Genomic DNA, 24,341 nt, shown 5'->3' with positions numbered 1-24,341 from the left:
TAAGAGATGTCGCGTGGGCAGACACTTGCTCAGCACTACAGGAGGTTCCTCCACTAACACGTCTATACACAAGCACAGTTTCCTTCTCTAAAAGCTTTACTACAATGACATTTTATTGCTCTTTCATGCAGGAGCTCTGGAGAGTTCTCAATCATTTTGTTAAGGTATACAATATTCAATGAAATAATGCAGAGGATTATATATTTTGGTGTCTTGGTAACTGTTTGGTACAAATTTAATTTAGAATGAAATTTAGACATGTTATAAATGTGGTCCCAGGGTTGACATGCTGTATGTCATCCACAGAACGAAGTTACAGTGGTTTATGAGGGTATGACAGTGATCTTTAGAGTAAACTATTCTGTTCATGTGCAGGAATAAATAAATAAGTAATACATTTTAATAAGTAATGTACATACTGCTAAAAGTTTTTATATATATATTTTTTATAATGCACAAACCTTCAATAAAAGACACTGTAAGAACAATGCATTAAGATGAAACAAATTGATAAAAATGGGTTTGCGTGCTTCGCTGGCATATTATTAGCTCTCTGAGATGTGGCCCCCTGTGATGCACCCTATGAGGCTTCTGAAGTGGTTCACAGAGGTGGTTTAAATGTAGGAAGCTGTGTTTGTGTTTATCATGTGCAGTTTAGCTGGTTTCCTCTCTCAAGCCATGAGAATTGGGGAATATGTCACAATACTATAAATGCATCATATTAAACATACTGTGCTGTGAAAATGTGTTTGCCTCTTTATTAAAGCCTTTCTTTTCATTTAAAACAAAATCTAACATAAAAGAAAGGCAAGTTGAGTAATCACAAAATATAGTTTTTAAATGATCTTGGTTTTTGTTTAAGTAAAACATTCAATACCACCCTGGCCTTTGTGAAAGTGTATTTGACTCCATTTTGACTCCATTTGAATTAGTTACTGATTCCCAGATCTCTAAAACTGAATTAATAATGTGGTTGAGTTGGGCTGTTAGCAACCAGGGGTCAGTTTCGAAACTGTTCTTAAAGAGTACATGTTACGAGATCATGTAAATTACATTTCATACAGTGTGTAATGTTGCCGTGTGTGAATGTAGTCTGCCAAGTTGTAAAGCCAAAGGTGAATGAATAAAAAATGTATTGGCTTGGAAAAAAGGGAGTCCATTTCGAGTCGCCTTGTCCCAGAATAAATGTAAAAAGAAGATACAGAGGCAGATGCAGATAAAATATAAATTATAAAAATGACTCGATGTCAAGTAAACAGTCAGAATTTTGATTCTAGCTTAATACAATACATTTTACATTTGAACAACCAAATGCAGTATATGTAAAATCATCTTACCTTTTGAGATTTAAAGGGATAGTACACCCAAAAAATAAAATTCTGTCATCATTTACCCTTTTTTCCAAACCTGTATAAATTACTTTGTTTTGCTGAACACAAAGGAAGATACTTGGAAGAATGTTAGCAATTTTCAGTTCTGGGACATCATTGACTACCATAGTAGAAAAATTAAGTTGTCAAAGGTTCCCCAGAACTGTTTGCCTAAATTATTCAAAATATATCATTCAACAGAACAAATAATATATATATACATATATATATATATATATATNNNCTATATATATAGTATTAGTATATAATATATAGTATATATATATATATATATATAAATTCAATTTATATATATATATAAAAGTTCAACAGAACAAATATATATTTTTTCAAAAAAATTATATAAATAAACTGAAAATTGCTAACATTCTTCCAAATATCTTTATTTGTGGTCATCAGAACAAAGAAATATTTCAGGTTTGGAACAACTAGAGGGTGAGTAAACTTGAGGGCGTGGATCCTTCTTTCTTTTTTCCCCAAGATCAATCTTAAGAAACACATTTAGGAACTGTTTTCCAAGTTTTTATTTCGGGAATGCAAAATATTCCTGACCTATTTGTCAGTTAAGACTTTTTTAAGAATGTTTCGTGAATCCAGCCCCAGGTTTTACATCCCTGTTCAATTGAATCAACACAAACAGAACTGTTTTCAAAGCACAAAGTATAAAATGGTCTTCTCCAGTAATATATTATGCAAAAGTTGAAAGACATAAGCAAAGTGATACTATGAAAAACATAGTAAAACACATACAGTATAAGATGAAAGAGTGTGGTGTTGTACCTGTATGTCATTGAAACACATTAGTCTGGAAGGGTTACAACTTTTTTTTCAAAGAACCGCAGCAGTAACTTTTTATCTCTTAGAACAGGCTTCATTGGCTAAGTTTTCATTTCATAAACATCTACATATGTATGATGTCTAACCTTCTTATATTGTACATATTTTCTTAAAGATTATGTAATTTCTAGTAATCTTCTATCTTAACTTAGTATACAGAAACAACTACAAGTAATCGACTCCCAAAAAGTGTGAGTCATTGTTCTGTTTCATTGAGCTTTCCGATCAGCCCGACAACGAAACACTGCCTCAACCAATGGTTGAGGGTTCTCTTTAATTCCATTGATGACACTACTGCCCAGAAACAGTCTGCCTTTTGTTCCAGTTAACTACATTTCAAGCAAATGTTCAGATGAGTCCTGAAGGCCTTACAGAAGACAAAGTAAATGAGTGGATCTAAGGAGGCATTTAGTACTGCAAGCAGCACAGTCAGTTCCTTTAGGATGTAGAAGGTCTGGACTGCTGTACAATCACTCAACAGGGGTTTGATGAACACGTATGGTAGTCTCACCAGGTGATATGGCACGAAACACACACAGAAAACACCCACTAATACTTTCATGTTACGCTTGGACTTGCTAAGCTTGGTTCTGTCGGACTGGACCGGAGCAGCACGCTGAGCTTGCTGGAGTCTCTGTACGTTCCACCAGTAAAGCAGGATCAGTGATACCAGCACGAGCAAAAACATTACAAAGGATATGATTTGTATGAACAAGTAAATCTTTTTGAGCAAATTGTTATGATAAATATCACAGTCAAAACCTCCATAAGCAGGTCTTCTTGAATCAGCACTTTGGGTAATCGCAAAAACAACCATATAGACACAAATAACCGCCAGCAGGATTGCCCAGGTTGTTATGCAGATGTTGCGGGTCGATCGAACTGTTTGTTTAATGTGAGCCTCCAGCGGTCGCACAATTTTCAGGTACCTGAAATGGAAAAGCAGTTTGTATAATACAGAAGCCTTTCAAATAGTTATAGTGTCATTATGTCATGATTCTGCCCTCTCTTGTCACGCTTTTTGAGCCTTGAGGCAGAATCATGACAGACCCACGTGTTTCATGTGGAGAGAGGTATTTTTTGTCCGGTCTCCGGTCTCGTCTCTGTTCCTGCCCTCTCTTCTCCTCATTATTGCTCGTATATTGTTACATGCCCTTCACCTGTTACCCTCTTGATTTTACCCCTTACTTAATGCCCCTGTGTCTTCTGTCTTGTGCCAGAACATTTTGCCTTGGTTGTCCCTTGTCACCCTCCCGGTTTGTATTGCTGTGTTATCTAGTTTAGTTAGTTGTAGTTTATGTCTAGTTTTGTATTTAGTCTTGTCTAGTTTAGTGTAGTTAGTCTATGTTCCTGTTTACCCTTCATGTTAATACCCTTGTTCTGTTATTTTACCCCCGCGTGGGTTTTGTTTTGTCTTTATTATTAAAAGTCTTGTGTTAACCCCTTACCCGCTGTCTGGGTCCTATGTCCTTGTTCCCTCCCCGTCGTGACACATTATGTATAGATATGGTGTGGTTTTTGTCCCACTTGTATTTCCATGATTCACTGCTAATATAATGTACATTTAACTTTCTTTATCAAAATTTCATTCAGTTCTCTGAAAAACAACACGATTTCCTTTAAAGAACTCCACAGTAGAAGCACACTCGTATACCTGTTTGCAGCGATGTAGCCCATGAAGAGAATACTGGAGTACATGTTGAGGTAGGCAGCTGGAGCGCCAAAGTTACAGTAGATACGCTGAACTTCCTCCGAGTTGACAGCATATTTAATTATGCGTAATATCAAACACAAGCAGACGAACATGTCCGCGACAGCTAGATTCTTGAGATAGAGGGCGATGCTGGACTTAGTTGTAACTTTACAAAAACACACATATATTGTAATGCTGTTGAGCACCAGGCTTGCCAAACAGATCAGTGTGTAGACACTTATGAAGAATGGACGAGCTGGCATTTCAGACAAACCACAAGATCTTTCAGTTGAATTTGTTGTGTTTCCCTCCATGGTTGAGCAGACTGGTGACCAAGATGTAAAATCGAGTGTTTCACCTGTTTTAAGAGGCAGTAGTTGTATTTTATCAAATATAAACATTTTTCAAAATATCTTAGTGTAATGAAATATTCTTGACAGAAATAATTAGTTCCTTTCAGTAATTACTTTTGTTCTTAGCTCAGTTCACACATATACCGGGGGTGGTAGGGGGTTCTGTTATTATATTAAATTTAATTCAATACATTGAACTCAATACATTTAATGTCTGTATTGAGCTGCTTTAGCCGAAAGCTTTTTTGCCTGCTGTGTCAAGACCTGATGCTAAACCATGTAATGTCAAACTTGTAAATGTAAATAAATACTTGGTAAATGAAAACTCTTGAAATGATGTGTGAAAACGTACAATACCAAAAGACAAAAAAATCAGTCCGTGTAATTATGCTCTAAATTCTCTCTTTTAAATTAGTTTAATGTTATTTTCTATGGGTTCAGTTTGTACAGTAACATTTACAGTAACATAAACAAAGTTTTTGATAACATACCTTATGACATCTGTTCTCCACTTACAAACAACGAATCTTCATAAAAGTGTGTAAAAACAGGAACCTAATATTGTGATGTTTCTTGATGACGCATTTCTTTGGTAAATGACAGATGACACAGTGTTAAAGAATTGCTCCACCCAAATTAATATACCAATGTACTGTATACGCTTGGCTTTTAAAAGGTATAAATATTGTTTAAATACTGAATCGGTTATTAATTTGTTGTGTCACATAATTCACCTTAAGTTGATGACAGGATGTTTTTTAATAAATGTTAACGTTCTCACTTACCTCCCATTGTTATGTTACGAGTGTGATTTCAAATCATTAATACTAGGCTATATGTATTTTCTCAGCTCCCAGTCAGAATCAGATGACAGAGAAGATCAGTGAGAGGAAGACATGTTTCAGAATTATGATGAGGTCAGAGAAGACACAAAGTTTAGGAGCAGGACACACCAAAGGACAGCTGTGACCTTAAGCTTCAATTTATTGTTTAAATTTTGTGTAGTTTTCCAAGGATCACAGACAAAGTCGTACTGTTAACCCACAAGAAATATGTGTTATGAAGTTGACTTTGGCCCCTTTGTGTATACAGTGCAAGCACATCACTAGGGCCCCCGTCTACTATTTTTAGTCAGCTGATGTTGGCCTACTATATGTTTTCTTTTCTTTTAGGAATATGGGTATGTCACATACATTATTGAGATATAAAATGTACGTTTTAACATTTTCACCTATCCTTTCAGTATTTATCATATTATTACACTGCTTGACCAGATTGCTTCTGTCTAAACTGCTTACCTTAGCATTTGTCTAACTATGTTTCTAATCCACCTCTGCAGTGAATCTTTGTGTTTTCTCATGACTGTCATGACCTCTGGCTCTACTTGAGTCTGACCTTCTTAGTCCCCTGGAAACAATATTTCCTCCATTTTTGTAGGTTACCCAGAGGTCAAGAAATCTTCGTAATTTAATTCCCCTAACATAGAGGACATAAATAGTTTACGAAAGACATAGTAGCATTCATTTCGAATGATGTTTCATATCTTTCTTAAAGTGGCCATAACTCAGACAGTTTCTGCATATCTCATGTTAATCTTGAGTCCTTACAGAATAGTATCGCACCCTTCAAACATCCGTAGAGTCTTTAGTTTCATCACATTTCTAAAAGACAGATACAGATGTACGATTATTTCCGAAAACATACGGCGAGCGTGCGGAGGGGGATGGGGCGGAACTAAAGCACGTGCGCACCCATTGCCAACAAAACACAGACACTCAGTTTCACTTACCACGTGCGGTTCATGTCCGGCATCTTTTAGCGCTGGGACCGTGCCAACTATCAGTTTCAAACGATCTCCAAAGCATGTCAAGCATGAGAAAACAGCACGTTTAACCTTGTAAAGAAGTCAGAATGCATGAAACACCGTTGCATGCCCCCTTTAAACTATAAAGCGGACAGAGAACCCACGTGCAGACAGCAATACCGAACCAATGAGACACAACATTAATTAAACTCAAGACTTGAAACTTCAAGATAAACTACTTGACAGCGATGCTAGAACACAAGACAGGATACATTTTATAAATGAGCAAGGATAAGTTGTTTACACAAAATGCAATTTCCCTATTCCGGGTAACACATGAAACATTGATGTGAAGTCGATGAACTGTGTTTGTTTTGGTGACAAGACTGGCCTTGTTCTAAGAAGTGATACTGCTCTTCTAAGAAGACTGCTGAGGAGTTTATTTCAAAATGACTGTTGTTTCGGAGAACGTTGCTGGTAATACGCAGACAATAAGGTACAGAAGGCTGTGTTTTATCGTGAATAAATCATGAAGTCATGATTTATTGTTGACAAAGCACTAGCCTCGAGTACCTTATTGTTTTATAAAATGGTAAACAAATATAATACAAATTTTAAAGCCAACAAATATTGTACATGAAAGCTATTGACAAATCAGATTCAAGAAATGGAACAAACTATTTTATAGACGGTTTCAACAGCAACAACATAAACAAACGTCTGATGAAACGTCTGTAGCCTGTAACGTGCATGCCAACAGTTACTTATAGGTAAAACAGTTATGCCATTGACAGACTAGGAATTAAATCTATATCTATATATATCTATAATCTATCTATAATCTAGTACTGCACATGTTTTTATAATCGTAAACTATATCATTTATTTAGGTTATTCAGTTCACCCAGTGAGTATGAAACTGACTTGTTTAAATGAAACTAGAATTATTAGAGATGACTCTGTGGTTAGTGCACATGCTCTTATCAGATGAGTTGTCACCCATTTGGTTACGTCTCACGCTGTTTTACTGCCTTCTTCTTCCTCTACCCAAATCCTTTATAAAAAAAGTCTAAACTGAAGTAATACACGTCGTTGTAAACAAGTGGTTTCTAGACTGCATGTCTGTCAATAATTTCCACTTTCTTTTTCCTTATTTGTCATTTCTATAAATCTTGTTTTGAAGTCTGTCACAGATGTTGTCTGCTTTATCTTTTTTTAGAACAGACATTAAACCTGGGGCTTCATTTATAAAACATGCTGATTTGATCGTAGAGTGTGACCACAGCCCAGCTTGTTTATATTCACGAAGCACACTAAGTTTCTTCAGTGCGCCCAATTTACCAGAGTTCCAAAGTGTTTTCAGCAGATACCGTAATGTATTTTTATGTTTCTGTTGAAAAACAATGCACTTTGAGTTATTGCGTTGGCAGATTGGAGAAACATAAAATATTTTGTTCATAAATATGTGGGTGTGCAGAGTGTGTTTTGAAAGAGCAGGACATAAAAGTGCAGCATTGTGACGGGGAGACGCCAACAGCGAGAAACAATACGAGGGAAAGAGAGGAAGCAGAAATAACAAATACGACTGACTAAATTTATGAATTACATCCTGAGAATACATAGCAGGGGCTCTATGAACTAGAAGATATTTTAAGCCTCTGCACGTTCCCGGAAGACCAGAGTCACTAGAGCAGGGGTTTACAAACTTTTTCATACCAAGGACCTCCAAATATGGTGAACCTTTTGTGAGGGACCCCTTTCTAAAATATATATATTTTTTGTATAAAGAAACATTTAAACTGTTAGACAAACAGTAAGTGTGATATTATAAAGACAATGTCAGTATTAGCAGGTTGGACCAACAGCTGGAGTGCCGACTGGAGAGCTGGCTGGACTGCCGGCTGGACTGCAGGCTGGAGTGCAGGCTGGAGTGCCAGCTGGAGAGCCAACTGGAGTACCGGCTGAACTGCCGGCTGGACTGCTGGCGGGACCGGCACTGGGTCTCCGAACTGGAGGCCTACCAAGCCTCCCTGCCTACCAAGACAGACTGGCGGGGCAGGACCTCCGGGAGTCGAGGTGGGCGGAGCGGAGTTCCCCAGCGTAGTGACCGCCACCACGCAACCCTCTGGGATGGGAGGCAGGAAGGTGCTCCCCACCGACGGCCTTGGTGGCGGACAGACCCTGGTCTCCCTGCAGTTCATGGCATAACGGACGTGGTCTACAACGTCTAGGGAAGCCAGCAATCTCATCTCCCACGCAACGAGGGGAACATTGAGTCCGGAGCTGCACCCCTGTCCATCTGTGGCAGCCAGGAGCTCCAAGGCGAAGGACCGTGCATCGGCGTCCTTCTGGCGAAGCGCGGAGAGCTCCCGGACAGCGCGAGATGGAGAACAGACGGGAGCGAGGGGCGGCGAGGCTGTCTGCTGGGCTCTCATTTGGCCGGTTCGTTCTGTCAGGATTTGGAGAGAGAACCCAGTCGCATACAGCCCAAATACGTTTTATTAATAATAAACACAAAATAAAAACCCACAATGGGGTAAAACAGGAAACAATAATGATAAACAAACAAAACACTTCCCACGAGGGGGAAAAACTTGGCGGATAAAAAGGAACAAAACGTACACTTTCCAAGAAAACACAATAAGGCAGGAACAAGGCAGGGGGTGACGGGGTAAACACTAGACATGGACTATCAAACAACGAACCGGTGAGTTGAACACGACGACACGAGGGCATTATATGGGGAAACTAACTAAGGGATGATCACAAAGGGCAAGAATTAAACACTAAGGGCAAGATTACGGGAAACAAGGGGGCGGGGCTAAGAGACACGACAGAAGGACACGTGGCGCAAAGTAACAACAAAGGCCACATGTCTTCACACATGACACAACAAGCACCAAATACATGGTACTGTCACGACTCTGTCCACAGAACTAGAGACTCATGACAAGGACAGAATCATGACAGACAACATATTGTTGGTAGAAATTAAACTGTTATAATCTTAAATAGATTATTTTCTGTCTTTTGATTCTCATAAATTTTCTGGGGACCCTTAAGAACATTCTGTAGTTTGAAAACCCCTGCACTGGAGAATATGGATGAATTCTGTTTAAACTATACAGTATATATATATATATATATATATATATATTCAAATACTAGTCTGTCTATAAGACTATAATTTACAACAAAAATCATCTCGAAGTGATTCTTGAAATTTGATAGACAGGCATTCATGAAATTAAACTTTGGACATAATCTAAATTTAAGAAGTAGACTTTTCACTTAATTTAGATATTATAAAATCAGCCGCCACCTATAACATTTATTAGCAAATCTAATTAATTTCAAATTACAAGTGATTGTTTAAATGTATCTATGTTTTAATATTAACTCCAGCATCTAGTAAGTGCTAATGTTGTCTATAACATTCTGAGATGTAGGCTACATAGTAGTAAAGCACACAAGCATTCACTAAGAACAGGTGAAAAATCTAAAATTGTTCACCCTCTTGTGGCTGATGAAGTAACTGCATCTCATTTCTCCAGAAAGTTTCCTTGTGTTCATTTAATACATTGGCACCGTGACACATAGTAATGTGTAAATGTACCATAGTATTGAAAGTATATGAACTACAAATGAAGAGTTTGGTTCCAAAATGAGATAACGTCGTTTTTTTATTTTTTCAAAAATCATATTTTTTATATATAATATCAATCAAACTGCAGTTGGTTTGTTTTTATTTAAGCCAGAATAACTAAAGACATACAGCTAACTAACACAATAAAAAACAATAAAAACATGATCATTTTGGAACCAAAACTCTTCAAATATATTTGCAATATATTAGCATCATATAATACACTATTAAAAATGAAGTTGAATATGCAAACAAATGATGCTAACAAAGTCTGTAGAAAAGATAAAAAGACCTTTTTATCTTTATTTTTTATTTATTCTTATTTTTATTTGTATATGTCCCAACAATATAACAATTTGCAGTACTGTGTATTTATTACCTCATTTTTATGATAAAGTTATATGCATTAAATTTGTAAACAATGGTGTGCTCATGCAACAATAGTTTATAACCGAGTAGAAATTAAAACAGTAAAGATAAAGTAAATCTATTTACATTCACATCAATGGCAATTTATTCTCTTAAACATGGATTTATTCAAATTACCGCCCACGTTCCTATACAGTGTATAATCTTAAATATAACAATTATAAACAGCTTATTTGTGGAAATCAAAAATGGTATTAACGATAAGTCTATTTTCAGAGATGTGAAAATCAACTAATGCACTTCTCATTTCTATTTTGTGTCTGTTTAAAATAGATGAATGTGAGTCAAAGCTCACATGCTGAGGAAAACCCAATCCTCTGAATCTCTCCTCTCTTTACGCTGGAAAAACCTATCAAAAAGAAAAAATATCGTTTAACATGGCTCTCTGCTTCAGAAATGCAAAAACATTTGTTTTTTGTTTTTATAAACATTTGTACCTTGTTCTTACAGAAGCTCGGTCCACAAATCACCCCCAATATTGTAGTGAGGAGATGAACGGCACAGAAGATGAGCTGAAGTCCACTTGCTGCCATCAACATGGAAAACAGAACAACGTTCCAGATCACGACACCTCGAGGTTCCTCACAGGCTGATGCCCACCTGTCTGGCTCATGCAGGTAAAGCTTCTCTCTGCGATAACAGAAACAGAAGGAACATGTTTAGATTTCACAGTTTGAATATTATTTAATGTGCATGCAGGTTCAAATGATTACCACAACAAAAAAAAACATATACATCCACAATACTGATGCGATCAAACGTGTTTGATAGAAACGCTACTTTATGAAGAATAGATTTCTTTATAAATAGTGGAAGTATATGGGAATTTGAGGTCTCACCCATGATTAACTTGTTTTAATGGACGTTCCCACTTCAGGCCCTGGGTTCCGTTGTGCAGACAGAGGGGTCCCAGCACCAGACCAGTGCCACTAACCATAAAACAGAACCCGGCTGCCAGCAGAGCCAAACACGTGTACCCAAACTTACAAAACATCTAAACAAGTGACAGTACATGAGATCTGCACTGAATGTTTACAGGGTACTGATCATTTCATATAGACATGTGATATCATTAGAAAAGGTTATTGTGGTCAATTATTAGTCAGCAAATGAATACAATTCTCACACCTGAGCTCTAAAGTAGCAGCATCCCTTCTGATCAGAGTGTGATGCAAGTCCTCGAACAGCCACAAGCACCTGACACAAAACACACAGCACACACCAATTGCGTTAGTGGACAATCCATATGACTGCTATGTCATGTGAAACTAAACCTTGCAGATGACTTGGTGTGGTGTTTTTAACACTGACAAATGAAAACATAACCTTTATCTTTGCAATCCATATTAGGTCACAGCTTAACCTGTCAGTCCAATAGTCGGAAAGCTTTATTAGTTATTGTAGCAAGGTCAGAGGTGCAAGGTCACATACACAGAACACTAAATATAATTAAATTCATAAATAATTTAAAACATGACTATATTTAAATGTAAATATAAATTAAAATATGTATAAACTGTATTAAAATAATAAATATAAATACATAAAAACCTATTTTTAATTAGTACCCAAGGAAACTGTTTTAAATGCTTGTAATTGAATTACTGATTAATTAAATCAAGTTCAAACTCACAATTGAGTAGTAATGAGATAAATTATTGTTGAGGCTAAATAGATGCAAATAAAGTGTTTTGAATGTATCTTTTTCTTTTTGTTTATTTGATATGGTGTATTTTTTATCTGTTCTTGCAAACGCTTTGAGATGTACTTTTAAAGGTGCGACAGATAATAAAGATTATTATTAATAAAGATGTTGTTATAACGAAGAAAACAGTGTACCCATGCAATACGCTTTTTATCATTTTAATGTGTTTTAACAGCGTGTAAATTCCGTATTTCTTAATCATTATTCCAGTTTTAGTATATTGTTATAATGTAATTATTAAATAATAATAATAATACATGTTGGTATTATTACTATTATTATTATTATTATTATTATAAATTATAATAATAATAACGATAATAATAATTTACACTTTCATTGCCTAAGTTCAGACATTTGATCACCTTATCAGTATTATGTACATGAATTTCAAAGAAAACCACTTGTGCAGTCAGAACTCACCAGAAATCCGGATGCCCATATACCACAACACCACAGAGCTTCTTTGGTTACATGATGTTCTATCAAGTATCGATAATTCATGTCTGGAAATAACAGCAGCACATTTGCCACCATGCACACGACTGCCATAGGAATCAGAGCCATCCCCAAACACCTGGAGCACCGTGAAATACACATCACAGCAGTACACAAACCCTGCACACAAACAAGACACATAAGGAATTAGACCTGACTCGTTCTGAGATTCTGTTTTTATCCGTTATTGGGTTTATTAGACAACCATACATATGATATGACATAATATACAGTAAATGATGCAACAAAAATGTGCTTTTCAAATGTTCCCATTAAACACAATTGATGTTTGATGTGTTCATTAAAAACCTCTCCCTTAAATAATTCTTGAAATAAAATACAGTGCAAAAGTATTTGGACACTTAAGCCACACATAAACATCCATGAATTTATTTAGTGTAATATGTATTAATATATCATTGCATTACATTCCAAACCAAGTGCAAACAAATAATGCCAAATAACCTTGTTTCGTTTATAGAACCCATCTTGTTAAATGCACACTGATGTGTTACAAAAACCTACTGTACCTGTGCAAAGACCGAAGAGTGAAGTGGTGAAAATATATCTGCAGATGGTAATAACACTGGTGTTTCGTTCACTTCAATGCACAGAAGAATCTTTGAAAGTCACAAAGCCTCCAACATATCTCAAGAAAAGGAACTTCAGCCGCTGCTTAAATAACTATGTCTACCTACGTTTCTGTGACACATACAAACAAAAAAAGGATGTTGAAAGTATCATTCGTAAAGTTTGAATGACATCGCAATTTGTGGAATAACGTACATGATGCCACACTACAATGATGACGAAAGTGATCCATTCACCAATAGAGAACGTGTGAATCTCGATAAGCTATTTATACCATTAGTTCATTGGGAAAATGGAATAATTACATCTGATCTTGACTCCAGAAATGATTTTATCATGTTGAAAATATGTGGATGCTGTGCATTGTGCTTTCCTGTGGCTCAGTGGTAAGACCAATGCGCTAGCAACGCCAAGGTCATGGGTTCGATCCAAGGAATTGCACATACTTAAACAAATGTATAGTATAATGCAATGTAAGTCACTTCGGTTAAAAGCATGTCAATATGAACACTTGCTGGGTAACTTTACACATCACGTTTGTTATGAAATTAAAACCTTTATCATACCAACCTTTATGCTTCTGTAGGATGGATGAAAATGTCAAAGGGTAAATGGAGTTTTTGAAATACTTTAACTTTTTTAAGTCATCAGAAAGGTCATCATATCAGAGTTGAATTTATAGTTGCATTTATAGCTTCATTTATATTCATTAGAGACAACTTGACTTAACATAACCGAACATAAACTTAACATCTGCAACTTGGCGTCCCTTCCTTATCTGCTGTCATTTTCTGCCTCTATTAGTGTGTAAAAACTGCCAAAGAATATAAATTACACAACATAGTATGTTGTAACATATATGTCTATGTTCTTAACAATCCGTGCACTTTGTTGTAAAATGAAAGTACTGTGGCAGTTGTGCAACGAGTGGATGAGAAACATGTGCATGAGTAATTGATGACACACTTCTGTAGCATTTGAAGAACCAGGTCAACTGATCAGTCCACCATCAGTCAGCAAACTCACGAGACACTTCCCGAATCAATCTTCCGCAGGGGGATTTTGCATTCCTAAGCTGCAGCATTCGGAGAATAGTTCACTGTGGGCTGAAGTACTGACATATCATGACTTTTATTGTGAGCTATCATTTTTAAACGAGACTCAAAATATGTTCTGTGCAACAATTATGTAACTATGTTACAATGAAAATTTTGAATATTTAATGTTATGGGGTTGAAGGTCAATACCTGCTCTAAAGGTGAAATGTTTTTTTTGGGAAAGACACACCTAGACCTTTAGTTATTAAATATACAGGTAATTGCACCACACCATACTATACATAATGTACATGTTCATATTTGGATGGTTCAAGTCAAACTCACTATGACAAAAAGCATTGGGGGATTTTGGTCACAGGGTCAGTCAGATATCAGCGGTGAGGAATATTATTATTCACAAAGTGACGAGAGGCACGAGACCAAACTGGGAAGTGGTGCAACACTTTAAACCACATATGGAAATACTGAAACAAGACCATAATAGGATATGAGTAAGGTCAAAAAAGGCATTTGAGTTGTTATTCATTTGGTACTGTAAAATATGATGATACATATACAAATAACATTTCATTTCTTCATCCTCATGTTACTCAAAACCTGTATAGACGGTTTCACCGGACATGTGTTTCTCCGCATTGTGTTTGGTTATTATGGATTTTTAATTGTTATATTATAACTTATAATATTCAATTCAATTCAATTTTATTTATATAGCGCTTTTCACAATGTGCATTGTTCCAAAGCAGCTTTACAGGAGCAAATAAGAAAAACACAGAAACGTAAAACACAGCGCAGTGCATGGTTTTTTATAGACCAAGCAAGATCATTCTAATAAATAATATCTAATAAATAAATGAATAAATAAATGCAGTCTCCCGGTGAGCAAGCCAACACTGCACCGCTGTGGCGAGGAACCCAAACTCCAATGATGAATAAATGGAGAAAAAAAACCTCGGGAGAAACCAGGCTCAGCCGGGAGGGCCAGATCTCCTCTGACGTGTCATAGCTGCACTCAGTGACCCCGACCAAAGCCACCGAGCAACGTCCACGAAGAACAGGGAGAGCCCACGAGCCGCGACCCAGGAAGCCCCACCCGCCGAAACCGTGCAGGTCCAACCCGGTCCCATTCCGCGATCAACAACAGACAACAGAGGAACAACCAGGGAAAAGTAGTAATGGCATAATTAACTTTATTCCTCTGTTGTCCGACATCGACCACAAAACAAGACCAACCAGACCAGACCCACACAGTCCCAACAAATGAAACGCCCCAAACCACAACCAACAAGCCCCCCCACTCCATACAACACCCACCCAGCTACCTCCAATCCAAGTCACTGAGTGCAGCTATAACTTCAAACTGCTGTCATGTGATGTAAGTTTAGCATTAAATACCAAGTATTGTAAATTTAGCATTTATGTGACAGGTAGTCCGTCTTTGCTCTTGGTTGGGGATGGAATTGTCTGAGCTGGGTCGGTCAGACGGTCGCCTTTTTCTTGGGTGGTGATGGAATTGCATTGGATGGAGCTGGGATGGTCAGTCAGTCCACAGGCTCTCGCAGGAGGATGGCATGGGATTTTCCGATGTAGCTGGCGTAATCTCTAGTTGGGTTTACTTTATCAAAAGTCTGGAGTTTTGAGATCTTAGAGAGCGTGATGGGTTGTAGTGTCGTAGAAGCTCTGTTATGCAGGTAGGGGCTACACCGTTTAAGGCTTTATAAGTGATTAAAAAAACTTTAAAGTCAATATGATACTTAATGGGTAACCAGTGAAGGGTTGATAACATTGGGGTTAAGTGATCGTATTTTCTGGACCTGGTTAGAACTCTGGCAGCTGCATTCTGAACTAACTGTAGTTTGTTTATTGATGATGCAGAACAACCATTAAGCAGTGCATTACAGTAGTCAAGTCTTGATGTCACAAATGCATGAATAAGCTTCTCTGCGTCAGCAACACATAGAATATTTCGCAATTTGGCAACATTTCTAAGGTGGAAGATGGCTGTTTTTGTGACATTTGAGATGTGATTGTTAAATGACAGGTTGCTGTCTAATATAACGCCTAGGTCTTTAACTGTATATGTTGGAGTAACAGTGCAGCCTTCAACTTAATATAACAATTTAAAATGTAATTTATATTAATATTTTATTGTATATTAATTGTATTTAAAATAAATTAAAACTACTCAACAGCTTGTTCTTTGCGTAGGTCTACCGGAAGTTAAAGTCCCCGTGAACCAGAAGTTGTGATCGTTTTTACTTCCGTATTTTGATGCATTTCCAAGTGAAATGGAATTTCTAATGAGAAAAATAGTGGGCGTGGCTTTCGTCTTTCTCTGCGATTTGATTGGATATGTAAGGGGAGGAGTTAACGGATGTTCCGCCCAAGCCATCTAACATACATCATTTAAGGCCACGTTTACACGATGATGTGGTTGCAATTCTAAGGTTGATAACTTCTGTGTCCTAGCAGTATAATGAAACAAAATATTTTCTTTAGGAACAACAAAAATCTGTATTTTTTTATTTTGGGAAAATTCCTAGTTTATCCCCTTGCTTTACTGAACTTTTCACACATGAAATAACCACACTCCAACAACTTATTTTTCCATAAACTAATATTTTATTGAAACTAAGTGTGAAACATCTGCAAATGCGTACAAATAAAACGTGTACAACTTTTTTTACAGCATTCATACTATTTTAAACTCTTAACTAGTCACCTGATCAATGCTTTTAGTAATAAAACTATTGTATCATGACTTAACAGTATCATCCTCCCAAAATGACAGCTTGAAAAGGCACCAAAGGGGTATTAGCAACATACAGGAAGAAATTGAAAAGCTATGACTGGACAGCATCTTTCAGTAGCAGCAATGCATCTTACATCATCTGTTATGATTTGTAGTCTCGGGTGTAAAATAAATCAGTCTTACACAAGAGAGGACAGCTTCAGCTGCCCATGTTGGGAAACATCTCAGTAAGGGTGGTCTGCTTAGTTCCCTTCTTCAGAGGAGTGGACTGGACTGTTGTTGATGTTGGAGAGGACACAGGACTCTTCCCAGAGGTCGTTGCCACTAGGTGGGTGCCTGTTCCAGACAATTTCTTAATAGCTTTCTCCTTGTCCTCCCTCGGTCCTGTGGAGCTCTTTGCACTTTTTCCTTTTGTGTTTTCCTCATCCGGGTTTGAGCTCGTGGAAGCCGTGCTGTTTTTTTGCCTGAGCTGATAGCCGTCGGCCGAACCCTTCCTGCGGTCCACGGAGTAATCGCGGTTCAGTTCCCTCTGGAGTCGCATCGCCAGCCGTCGATCCTCCTCCTCTTGTTGCCAGCGGCTTCGCATGGATTCCTCGCACCATGTCATCTCTGACAGGACGGAGCTTTCGGCTGGAGGGAGTTCAAAGTGTGGATCTGAACACGGTCTCTTGTTGAGTAGATAAGCTTCGAGTTCGACCTCCGTCTCTGAACTCTTCCGTTTGGCTGTAGTGTTGTTGGGACTGTTGAAAGTTTGTTCCGAGCAGCTGGGATGAGAGTTTGAGGTTGAAGGTTTGCCATAGTAATCCAGCACTGGCATGTCCTCGTCAGTGTCCTCTTGAGAGTTTGACAAGAGGGTTTTTGGAGGGTTCAGAATGTTTTCCTCAAGAAAAAAAACAAGGATAATTCATGAGATTGGACTGTTACATGAATATTTACATTTGTAATACTTTTAAAACTCTTTGATGGTATTTAGAGTAAGTTTTCAAGTAAGTCCAAAACCTCCAAATTTGTTGTTTTTCAGGAAATGGAAAAAACACTGTCCTTTTTAAATGATTAAATACTGTGATGTCAAAGTTGACAGGCACTTTTTAATACGTTTTATTGCTTAGATATTTGCAAATCCTAGTGACAAACATAAAGAGTGACTAATAATAATGATTTATGACAAAAAATAAAAATCACGAAATATGGAGTTACAAGGTTTCAGAAGGACAGCCACGATATGCAATTTCATTTAAAAGCATTTTACCTTATTAGCCATAAGTGAAGAGTTTGGGCTGCTCTCAGAACTGGTCGACTGTTTATGTGGCACTGGACGTAGAAACCTAAGATGAAGGGGAATATCATCAATTATTAATAATTATTATACCACTGGCTTTTCTGTCACATTACTGCAAACACGCAGGTGTGCGCACGGTCTCTCTCACTCACACACACCACGTGGCTCAAGCTTCAGAGTCCGTTTGCTCTAACGGACGCAGGGCTCTAGAGTGCGACCAATTTGGTCGCACATGCGACCTAATTTCTCAATGGTGCGACTAAAAAAAATCTGAGGTCGCACTATTGCGACCAGACGTTCAAGAAAAAAAAGTCTCCGCGACTCTGAAAGTCTCCCTGTGATTCAACAACAGACAAACATTAGGCCCATATCGTTGTCTAAACCAATCAGATGGTGAAGGGCGGACCCCCCTCTGATTGGCTGCAATGCATCTATAAAACACAATACATGCCGCGATAAATGCACTGCCCAAGTGTCCCCTCTCCCCGCTGCCTTTCAGTGGCAGGCAGCAGCAAACAGATCATCAGACGAGGCCGAGATGATAATTAAGTTTAACGTTGCCTACAATATGTAAAGGATGATGTACAGGCAGCCGGTTGTTATCGCAGAAATAAGCCCCGACAGTGTGATCAGGGTCCACGAAGCGGAGGGTCTTGTATCACACTGAAGGGGCTTATTTCGCGATAACAGCCGGCTGCTTGTACATTATCCCGCTTACTACACAGCTACTTGCCACATGAGAAAACAACTAGACATTAAATGTGAATTTGAAATACTTTATTAGCTCATTTTTACCGAATGCAGACCTTCCGTGAGGAAAAGCCTTTTGGTTTCGGTTTTAAAGTAAGAAACGACGTTCAAACGTCAGGAACAGACAAATTGGTTTAATCATTTGTAAATATAATGTCATATATGTTATTAAAAGACATATTTATAATTCATTTTTGTGTAATATTAAACTGCCACTCTCAAAATGATTTGCAGCATCTGGGTTACATGGTGTTATTAGTTTTGAGCGTTTGCAAACCTTGGAATGTCGCGACTGGCCAATCAGAATCAAGCATTCAAATGAGCCGTGTAATAATGCAAAAGAAGAACTTCCCTTCACTAAGTTCAAGTCCGATATAATTCTTATGAAGAAAAATGTCTTGAAAGTAAACCCGACGTACAGCAATGATGTCGCATGCGCCCAATTTTATAGGAGTCATCGCAGATACATTGAAAAAAAGACGTCTGTGCAAATTGGGAAAAGTGCGTACATGGCATTCCTGATCGACGGAGACACAGATATCGCCACAAAGGAATGCGTCATTGTGTACGGTCGTATCTTGCGGAGAGGAAGACCGGTGAATATATTGATTGGACACATTGAGGTCGAGCATGCCCATGCCCAAGTTCAGCCACATCATGTCATGTAGCCTATGTCAATAATATGCCTACCGTCTCATTACTGCATTAACCATATGTAATATTCTTATAATTGAAAATGAAAATTTTTTTTGATTGCATTATAAACTATTGATCTTGCAAGTTAATGGTATTATCGTTTTTATTTGTTTAATTAGGAATTTATGCTGCCTCAAAGAAAGCATTTGCTGCTCTTGGGGACCAGTGCAGTAACTGGCTGGAGAATATCATTGCTCTGGGTGCTGATGGTGCTGCTGTTAATTTGGGCACCAAAAGGGGTGTCATAGCCCTTCTGCAGCCAGAGGCAGGTGAATAAAGAACTTTATGTTGACCAGATTGTTAGTTAATCATTTACAAGTCAATATTGCCTATATGGACAGCGATTTAAAAAAAAAGTGAACTGGTAAAACTGCGGTGTTAAATGTGATGTGGTCGAAAATTTGGGTGCACCTAACTTTTGTGCACCAGTGCAACCAGTGCAAAAAGTTAGTCTAGAGCCCTGAACGGACACTTGAAATGAGATGCGCGAGAAAGTAGTCCTACCATCAACAGCATTTTAAAGACGATAACATGACAAACGTTGAAATTAAACATTTGAACAATGTCCTGTGGTGTGGTAACCGTGGTATAAGCAGAATAATTGACTCCGGTCTGTTCAATTATTTGAAAGTTAATGCACACCCTTACTTAATAATCATATCGTTTGAATGACTGTAGACTGTAAATAGGCTCTTTTCACAATGACGTCACTTAACTTCCACCTTTCCGCAAAGCAGTGTATCATAACATCCGTCTTGCAACAAACAAGAAGAAGAAGAAGCAGAACTTCCGTTTTGCCGTCGCGCTGGAATTTAACAACGATGGAAAAAAAACTGACAGAACACGTATTCAAGAACTTATCCTAGCACCTTCGCTAGCACAAAAAGAAACCAAAACACTTACCTTCATTCTCAAACAGGTACTGTTCAACGAAGAATTTGTATCCTTTCTCTAGCTTTGATCTTGTCGTTAGCAAAAATTTGTCTGCAAGACGTTGTACATCATCTAGCCATATTTGTGGCAGATGTGCAAGGGACTTGGTAAACTATGAGGCGCTATAGCGGAAGTAGCTTCTTCTTTTTGAGTTTTACTGGCGGTTGGCAAATCAGCTTATGGGTGCATTACCGCCACCTTATGAACTGGAGTGCTAGCGGAAGTAACAATACACTGCTTTGCGGCAGAACGGAAGATGTGTGACGTCATGTGAAAAGGGCGTATGGACACATCTACTAAATTTTTGTCTGTTAAAAATGGACTTTAATTTTGATATCATAAGAGTTGTTACACAGTTTTGTTAACAATGTAGCATTACAATGCTCAGTGTGCTATTTGTAAAAGTCAAGTTACTCATCCACAACACAACATTTGTTATTATTACTGCCTTCCTTTATTTAGTGCCAAATAGGCCTAAATAATCTCTCTTTTTTTGGTTATTATTTCTGTATCACATATTGTTGCCTTTTGCAAATGACAAAGACGTCAATTTTATAACAAACTTTTTTATGTGAAAAATGCAGAACAACGAAGAGGAATGAGGCACAAGAACGCAAGGTACGCTATAGCCCAACGAGATTAAGTCATATGAAAACAAATCATGTTTTTCACTTGTTCGGTCCAAATTTACACAGCCAGCTAGAAAAAATATATATCGGAATGCTGCGAAGTAAAAATTAGCTAGTATTTTTGCAACATAGCCTAACTACAATACAAAAGGCACGGAATAATAATTTTTCAGTAACATGATGTACAAAAATGTGATTTTAAAAGAAAGTTTATCGTTTTTCTATAACAAAGTTTGAGAAGTTTTTTAGCATTTAGATTTTATAACCATTTCGGAATAAGCTCACGCAGATCGAATGAAAAACCTGTTAATATGGCCTAAAGATTATTGCACATTATGCTATGAAAACCATAAATAAACACTTAAGTTGGTATATGATCATCATGTTTATATTGTTTACAATGTGTTTGTTGAGAAAACATCAATCCGGGATGCGTTTGCGTTCACACAGAAGGCACTCTGGCAATTTTACGGCAATTTTCTGGGATCAGTGGTCTATGTGAATGGGGTTTTATATAGAGGAGCACAGTCAGATAACAACAGAAGACACTTACTTCTCAATATCCCCTGCATTTGGTTTCTTTTTCTTCACTGGCGTAGGATCAACAGGCTTGATGTTCCAAGATGATTCAGGGATTGGTCCTGAATTCTGCACAGACAAAAACAGCATAACATCTTGTTTCAATAACAGAAGTTAATGTGGAGGTTCAGACACTTTCCACATTGCATGCATGATATCAAATCAAATCAAATATTAACCTAAAATTATTTGGAAAAACTTAACTCAAGGAAACTTTGAAATGTTGCCTCAAAAATAAACTGAAGTAAGTTTAAAGCAGTAAAATTATAATAATAAATATAAATTTAAAATAAAAACGAATTAATCTTATATAGCAACATTAAAAATAAACCAATAAATTATTTTATAATATTTTAAAATATTTTATAATTAATATTTTAATTATTTTTAATGACAAAAGCATATACCAAAATTGCTAAAACCTTAACTAAAATTAACACAAAAACATAAAAATAAAAGTGAATTTAAAATATTAATAAAACTAAAATCAAAACTATAATAACTCTGCTTACTACAAAAAAGATTACTGCAAAAGTTTACTAAAGTAAATGTCATCACATCATTAACCGCTCCACTGCCAAATACCCAGTTTTATCTTCAAGTACCATATGCGTGACAGATCTTTGAATTTGCATCCAATGAACCAATACCAAACTCCAGTACAAGTCCATCTGTGATGTGTGACCTCACCAGCTCTTGGCTAATCAATCTGGCCAATCTCTCATCGTCCTCTAGCTGCTTCTCCTCCTGTCTTCTCCTGGCCTCCACCAGCGGCTCCTCCTCCTCAGCTAAAAGGCGCTGGATGTATTCCTCACTGGCTCTCCTCTCGGCGTCCTCCAGAGCTCGCTTCTCCTCCACCAGCTGTTTAATGCACGAAATGAGGTAATGACAACCATACCAGACTATAGCAAAACCTGACTAGCATGACAAGCACACAAAACTGTCATGTAAACTTGAGATTAGAATGTGATGTGTGCTTTCAGTGAGATGTGGCTGCTATTCTATTCACTGTTGGCTAAAAACTCAATATTAGACCATCATAAAGCCCTCACCTTACTGATCTGATCCTCATACTCTCTTCTCAGTTCACCCGGCTGACACACCCGAGGTTTTGGAATCATGACTGGAAGAGGAAAAACCCATTACATGATGAGCAAATGATCAATAAGTGATTTATTGAATTTGAGCCACAACACTTCTTTATGCATACTAAATGCCAAAATGACATGATTTCGAAATATCTATTGTTCTACTCAAATTGTTCATTTTCAAATAGTGAAACACAAGGTTCAATCACACTGTACTCACCGCTAACATCATCATCTTCGATCCCCTGTAATCTCCGCTCGCACTGCTCAGGAAAAGCATTCTGTATGCGTTTCCACAGCTCCATATTGATCAAAGTCTTGTTCCGGCTATGGAGTCGTGCCCAAGTGGAAACACGTTTTCGGCAAAGCGGGCAGCACATGTTAGACTTGTCCACTGTCTCCAGGAAGCAGGGTTTGCAAAATGTATGTGTGCAGGGCAAGGTGACCGGCTCCAGGAGTATGTCCAGACAAATGGGGCACACGCAATCTGACCGCGTAAGACCCCCGGAGCTTTCTTCAACAGGACCTGTGTCCACTTCAGACACAGGTGGCATCTTGCAGCCTGTCCCTCTCTCTCAATAAACACTGCTGATCCTGGAGTCCAGATGCACGGCTGAAAAAGGGGACAACAACAAAGTTTATTAAGGAACTTTACTGCAGCCCCTCCATTACATGTAATTCAATAATGTACCCACACAAAGATATGTTTACGCTTTTTTCAGTCATGGGTAATGATGTAAATCATACATTCTGCATAAGAAGCAGAAACTTGCCTATTTATAAATAATAAAATATATGTAACTATATTAAATCACCCGTAGCTAATTAATAAGTGGAAAGATTTTAACAAAAGTGTGTTTGTTTACCTGGTAATCGGGTCACCCTGAGAAAACACGTAAGACATTTGCCTACAAATTTGCGCATATTTTAGAACAAGACGTTAATAATGGAAAACATTTACTGTAATTAAAATAAATAATCAGAAAAAGCATCAATTACTTGGTCCGGATTTAACATCTAATACAAGTTGTAAAGCTAACGTTAACTGCTTCTGCAAATCTAGACAATAGAGGAGAAACTTTGAAGAACGTAGACTGATCGGTTAGAACCGAAGTTATATTTTTATTATTAAAAGCATGGCATCCCCACTGTTAAACGATTCGTTGATCTGAGCACAAAAATACACATAAAATTGATTTAATTCACACCTACTTATCAGGCCCCAAAATCGCGGCAATTTTTGCGCCTTGTTACTTCCTCGTGAAGCCATAGAAACCAACGTGAAATAAAAAACACTTTCAAATTAAAAGTCCTAAAATTTCGTGCATAGATATGCACGATTGCGAGTGCTGTCGGAGAGATAGTGTAGAAAGAAAAGAGTTATTATGAATTCTTATATGAATAATCTTATTGACTTTTCCGAAATTTAATAAAGAAAGAAATTAAAATGCCATAGTTATTGGTTTGTTGATTTTTATCCATGTAAATTTAATAAACAAGTTTATGATTAAAAAAACGATTAACCTAACTTACATTTCAAATAGGAAGTCTGGAGCAGCCGATAAATTGCTTTTATAATGCCTGACAACAGCATAACAAATTGTTTATGTTTTCAGTATCTCCCCTCAAG

The 24,341-nt window shown here is 37.4% G+C and overlaps 3 protein-coding genes across 5 annotated transcripts; all 3 read right to left on the bottom strand.

Moving 5' to 3' along the window:
* Positions 1–1,784: 1,784 nt before the first annotated feature.
* LOC130565082 (G-protein coupled receptor 87-like) lies at positions 1,785–4,823 on the bottom strand. Its single transcript, XM_057351633.1, has 3 exons — positions 4,766–4,823; positions 3,883–4,279; positions 1,785–3,157 (listed from the first exon to the last, which is right to left on the bottom strand). The coding sequence occupies exons 2-3, from the start codon at positions 4,233–4,235 to the stop codon at positions 2,554–2,556; spliced, it is 957 nt and encodes a 318-aa protein (XP_057207616.1). The 5' UTR covers positions 4,236–4,279; positions 4,766–4,823; the 3' UTR covers positions 1,785–2,553.
* Positions 4,824–10,053: 5,230 nt separating this feature from the next.
* LOC130565074 (transmembrane 4 L6 family member 5) lies at positions 10,054–13,052 on the bottom strand. The gene is made up of 6 exons (XM_057351623.1): positions 12,887–13,052; positions 12,282–12,476; positions 11,282–11,350; positions 10,993–11,147; positions 10,591–10,783; positions 10,054–10,502 (listed from the first exon to the last, which is right to left on the bottom strand). The coding sequence occupies exons 2-6, from the start codon at positions 12,456–12,458 to the stop codon at positions 10,488–10,490; spliced, it is 609 nt and encodes a 202-aa protein (XP_057207606.1). The 5' UTR covers positions 12,459–12,476; positions 12,887–13,052; the 3' UTR covers positions 10,054–10,487.
* A 3,563-nt stretch (positions 13,053–16,615) lies between these two features.
* Positions 16,616–24,005, bottom strand: rnf168 (ring finger protein 168). Of its 3 annotated transcripts, XM_057351105.1 has the most exons (8): positions 23,924–23,959; positions 23,578–23,619; positions 22,932–23,324; positions 22,676–22,746; positions 22,314–22,484; positions 21,598–21,692; positions 18,007–18,082; positions 16,616–17,637 (listed from the first exon to the last, which is right to left on the bottom strand). In XM_057351105.1, the coding sequence occupies exons 3-8, from the start codon at positions 23,263–23,265 to the stop codon at positions 16,957–16,959; spliced, it is 1,428 nt and encodes a 475-aa protein (XP_057207088.1). In that variant the 5' UTR covers positions 23,266–23,324; positions 23,578–23,619; positions 23,924–23,959; the 3' UTR covers positions 16,616–16,956. The 3 variants fall into 3 exon arrangements, with proteins under 3 accessions (XP_057207088.1, XP_057207089.1, XP_057207087.1); XM_057351106.1 differs by lacking the exon at positions 23,578–23,619 and having other exon boundaries at positions 23,920–24,005; XM_057351104.1 differs by lacking the exon at positions 23,578–23,619 and having other exon boundaries at positions 23,924–23,991.
* Positions 24,006–24,341: the final 336 nt, after the last annotated feature.

Source organism: Triplophysa rosa, linkage group LG14, assembly GCF_024868665.1.
Source record: "Triplophysa rosa linkage group LG14, Trosa_1v2, whole genome shotgun sequence".
Classification (NCBI taxonomy): domain Eukaryota; kingdom Metazoa; phylum Chordata; class Actinopteri; order Cypriniformes; family Nemacheilidae; genus Triplophysa; species Triplophysa rosa.
Note: the sequence above shows the minus strand (reverse complement) of the source record. Positions and strands in the feature narration are given on the sequence as shown.

Coding starts and splice junctions, on each gene's coding strand:
- LOC130565082 (XM_057351633.1), bottom strand. CDS start 4,235: ATGGAGGGAAACACAACAAATTCAACTGAAAGATCTTGTGGTTTGTCT. Junction 3,158..3,882: donor GGCTACATCGCTGCAAACAG/GTATACGAGTGT, acceptor TTTCCATTTCAG/GTACCTGAAAATTGTGCGAC.
- LOC130565074 (XM_057351623.1), bottom strand. CDS start 12,458: ATGTGTATTTCACGGTGCTCCAGGTGTTTGGGGATGGCTCTGATTCCT. Junction 11,351..12,281: donor TATGGGCATCCGGATTTCTG/GTGAGTTCTGAC, acceptor GTTTTGTGTCAG/GTGCTTGTGGCTGTTCGAGG. Junction 11,148..11,281: donor GCTGCTACTTTAGAGCTCAG/GTGTGAGAATTG, acceptor TCACTTGTTTAG/ATGTTTTGTAAGTTTGGGTA.
- rnf168 (XM_057351106.1), bottom strand. CDS start 23,265: ATGCCACCTGTGTCTGAAGTGGACACAGGTCCTGTTGAAGAAAGCTCC. Junction 22,485..22,675: donor ATGAGGATCAGATCAGTAAG/GTGAGGGCTTTA, acceptor TGCATTAAACAG/CTGGTGGAGGAGAAGCGAGC. Junction 17,638..18,006: donor CTTCACTTATGGCTAATAAG/GTAAAATGCTTT, acceptor TTTTTTCTTGAG/GAAAACATTCTGAACCCTCC.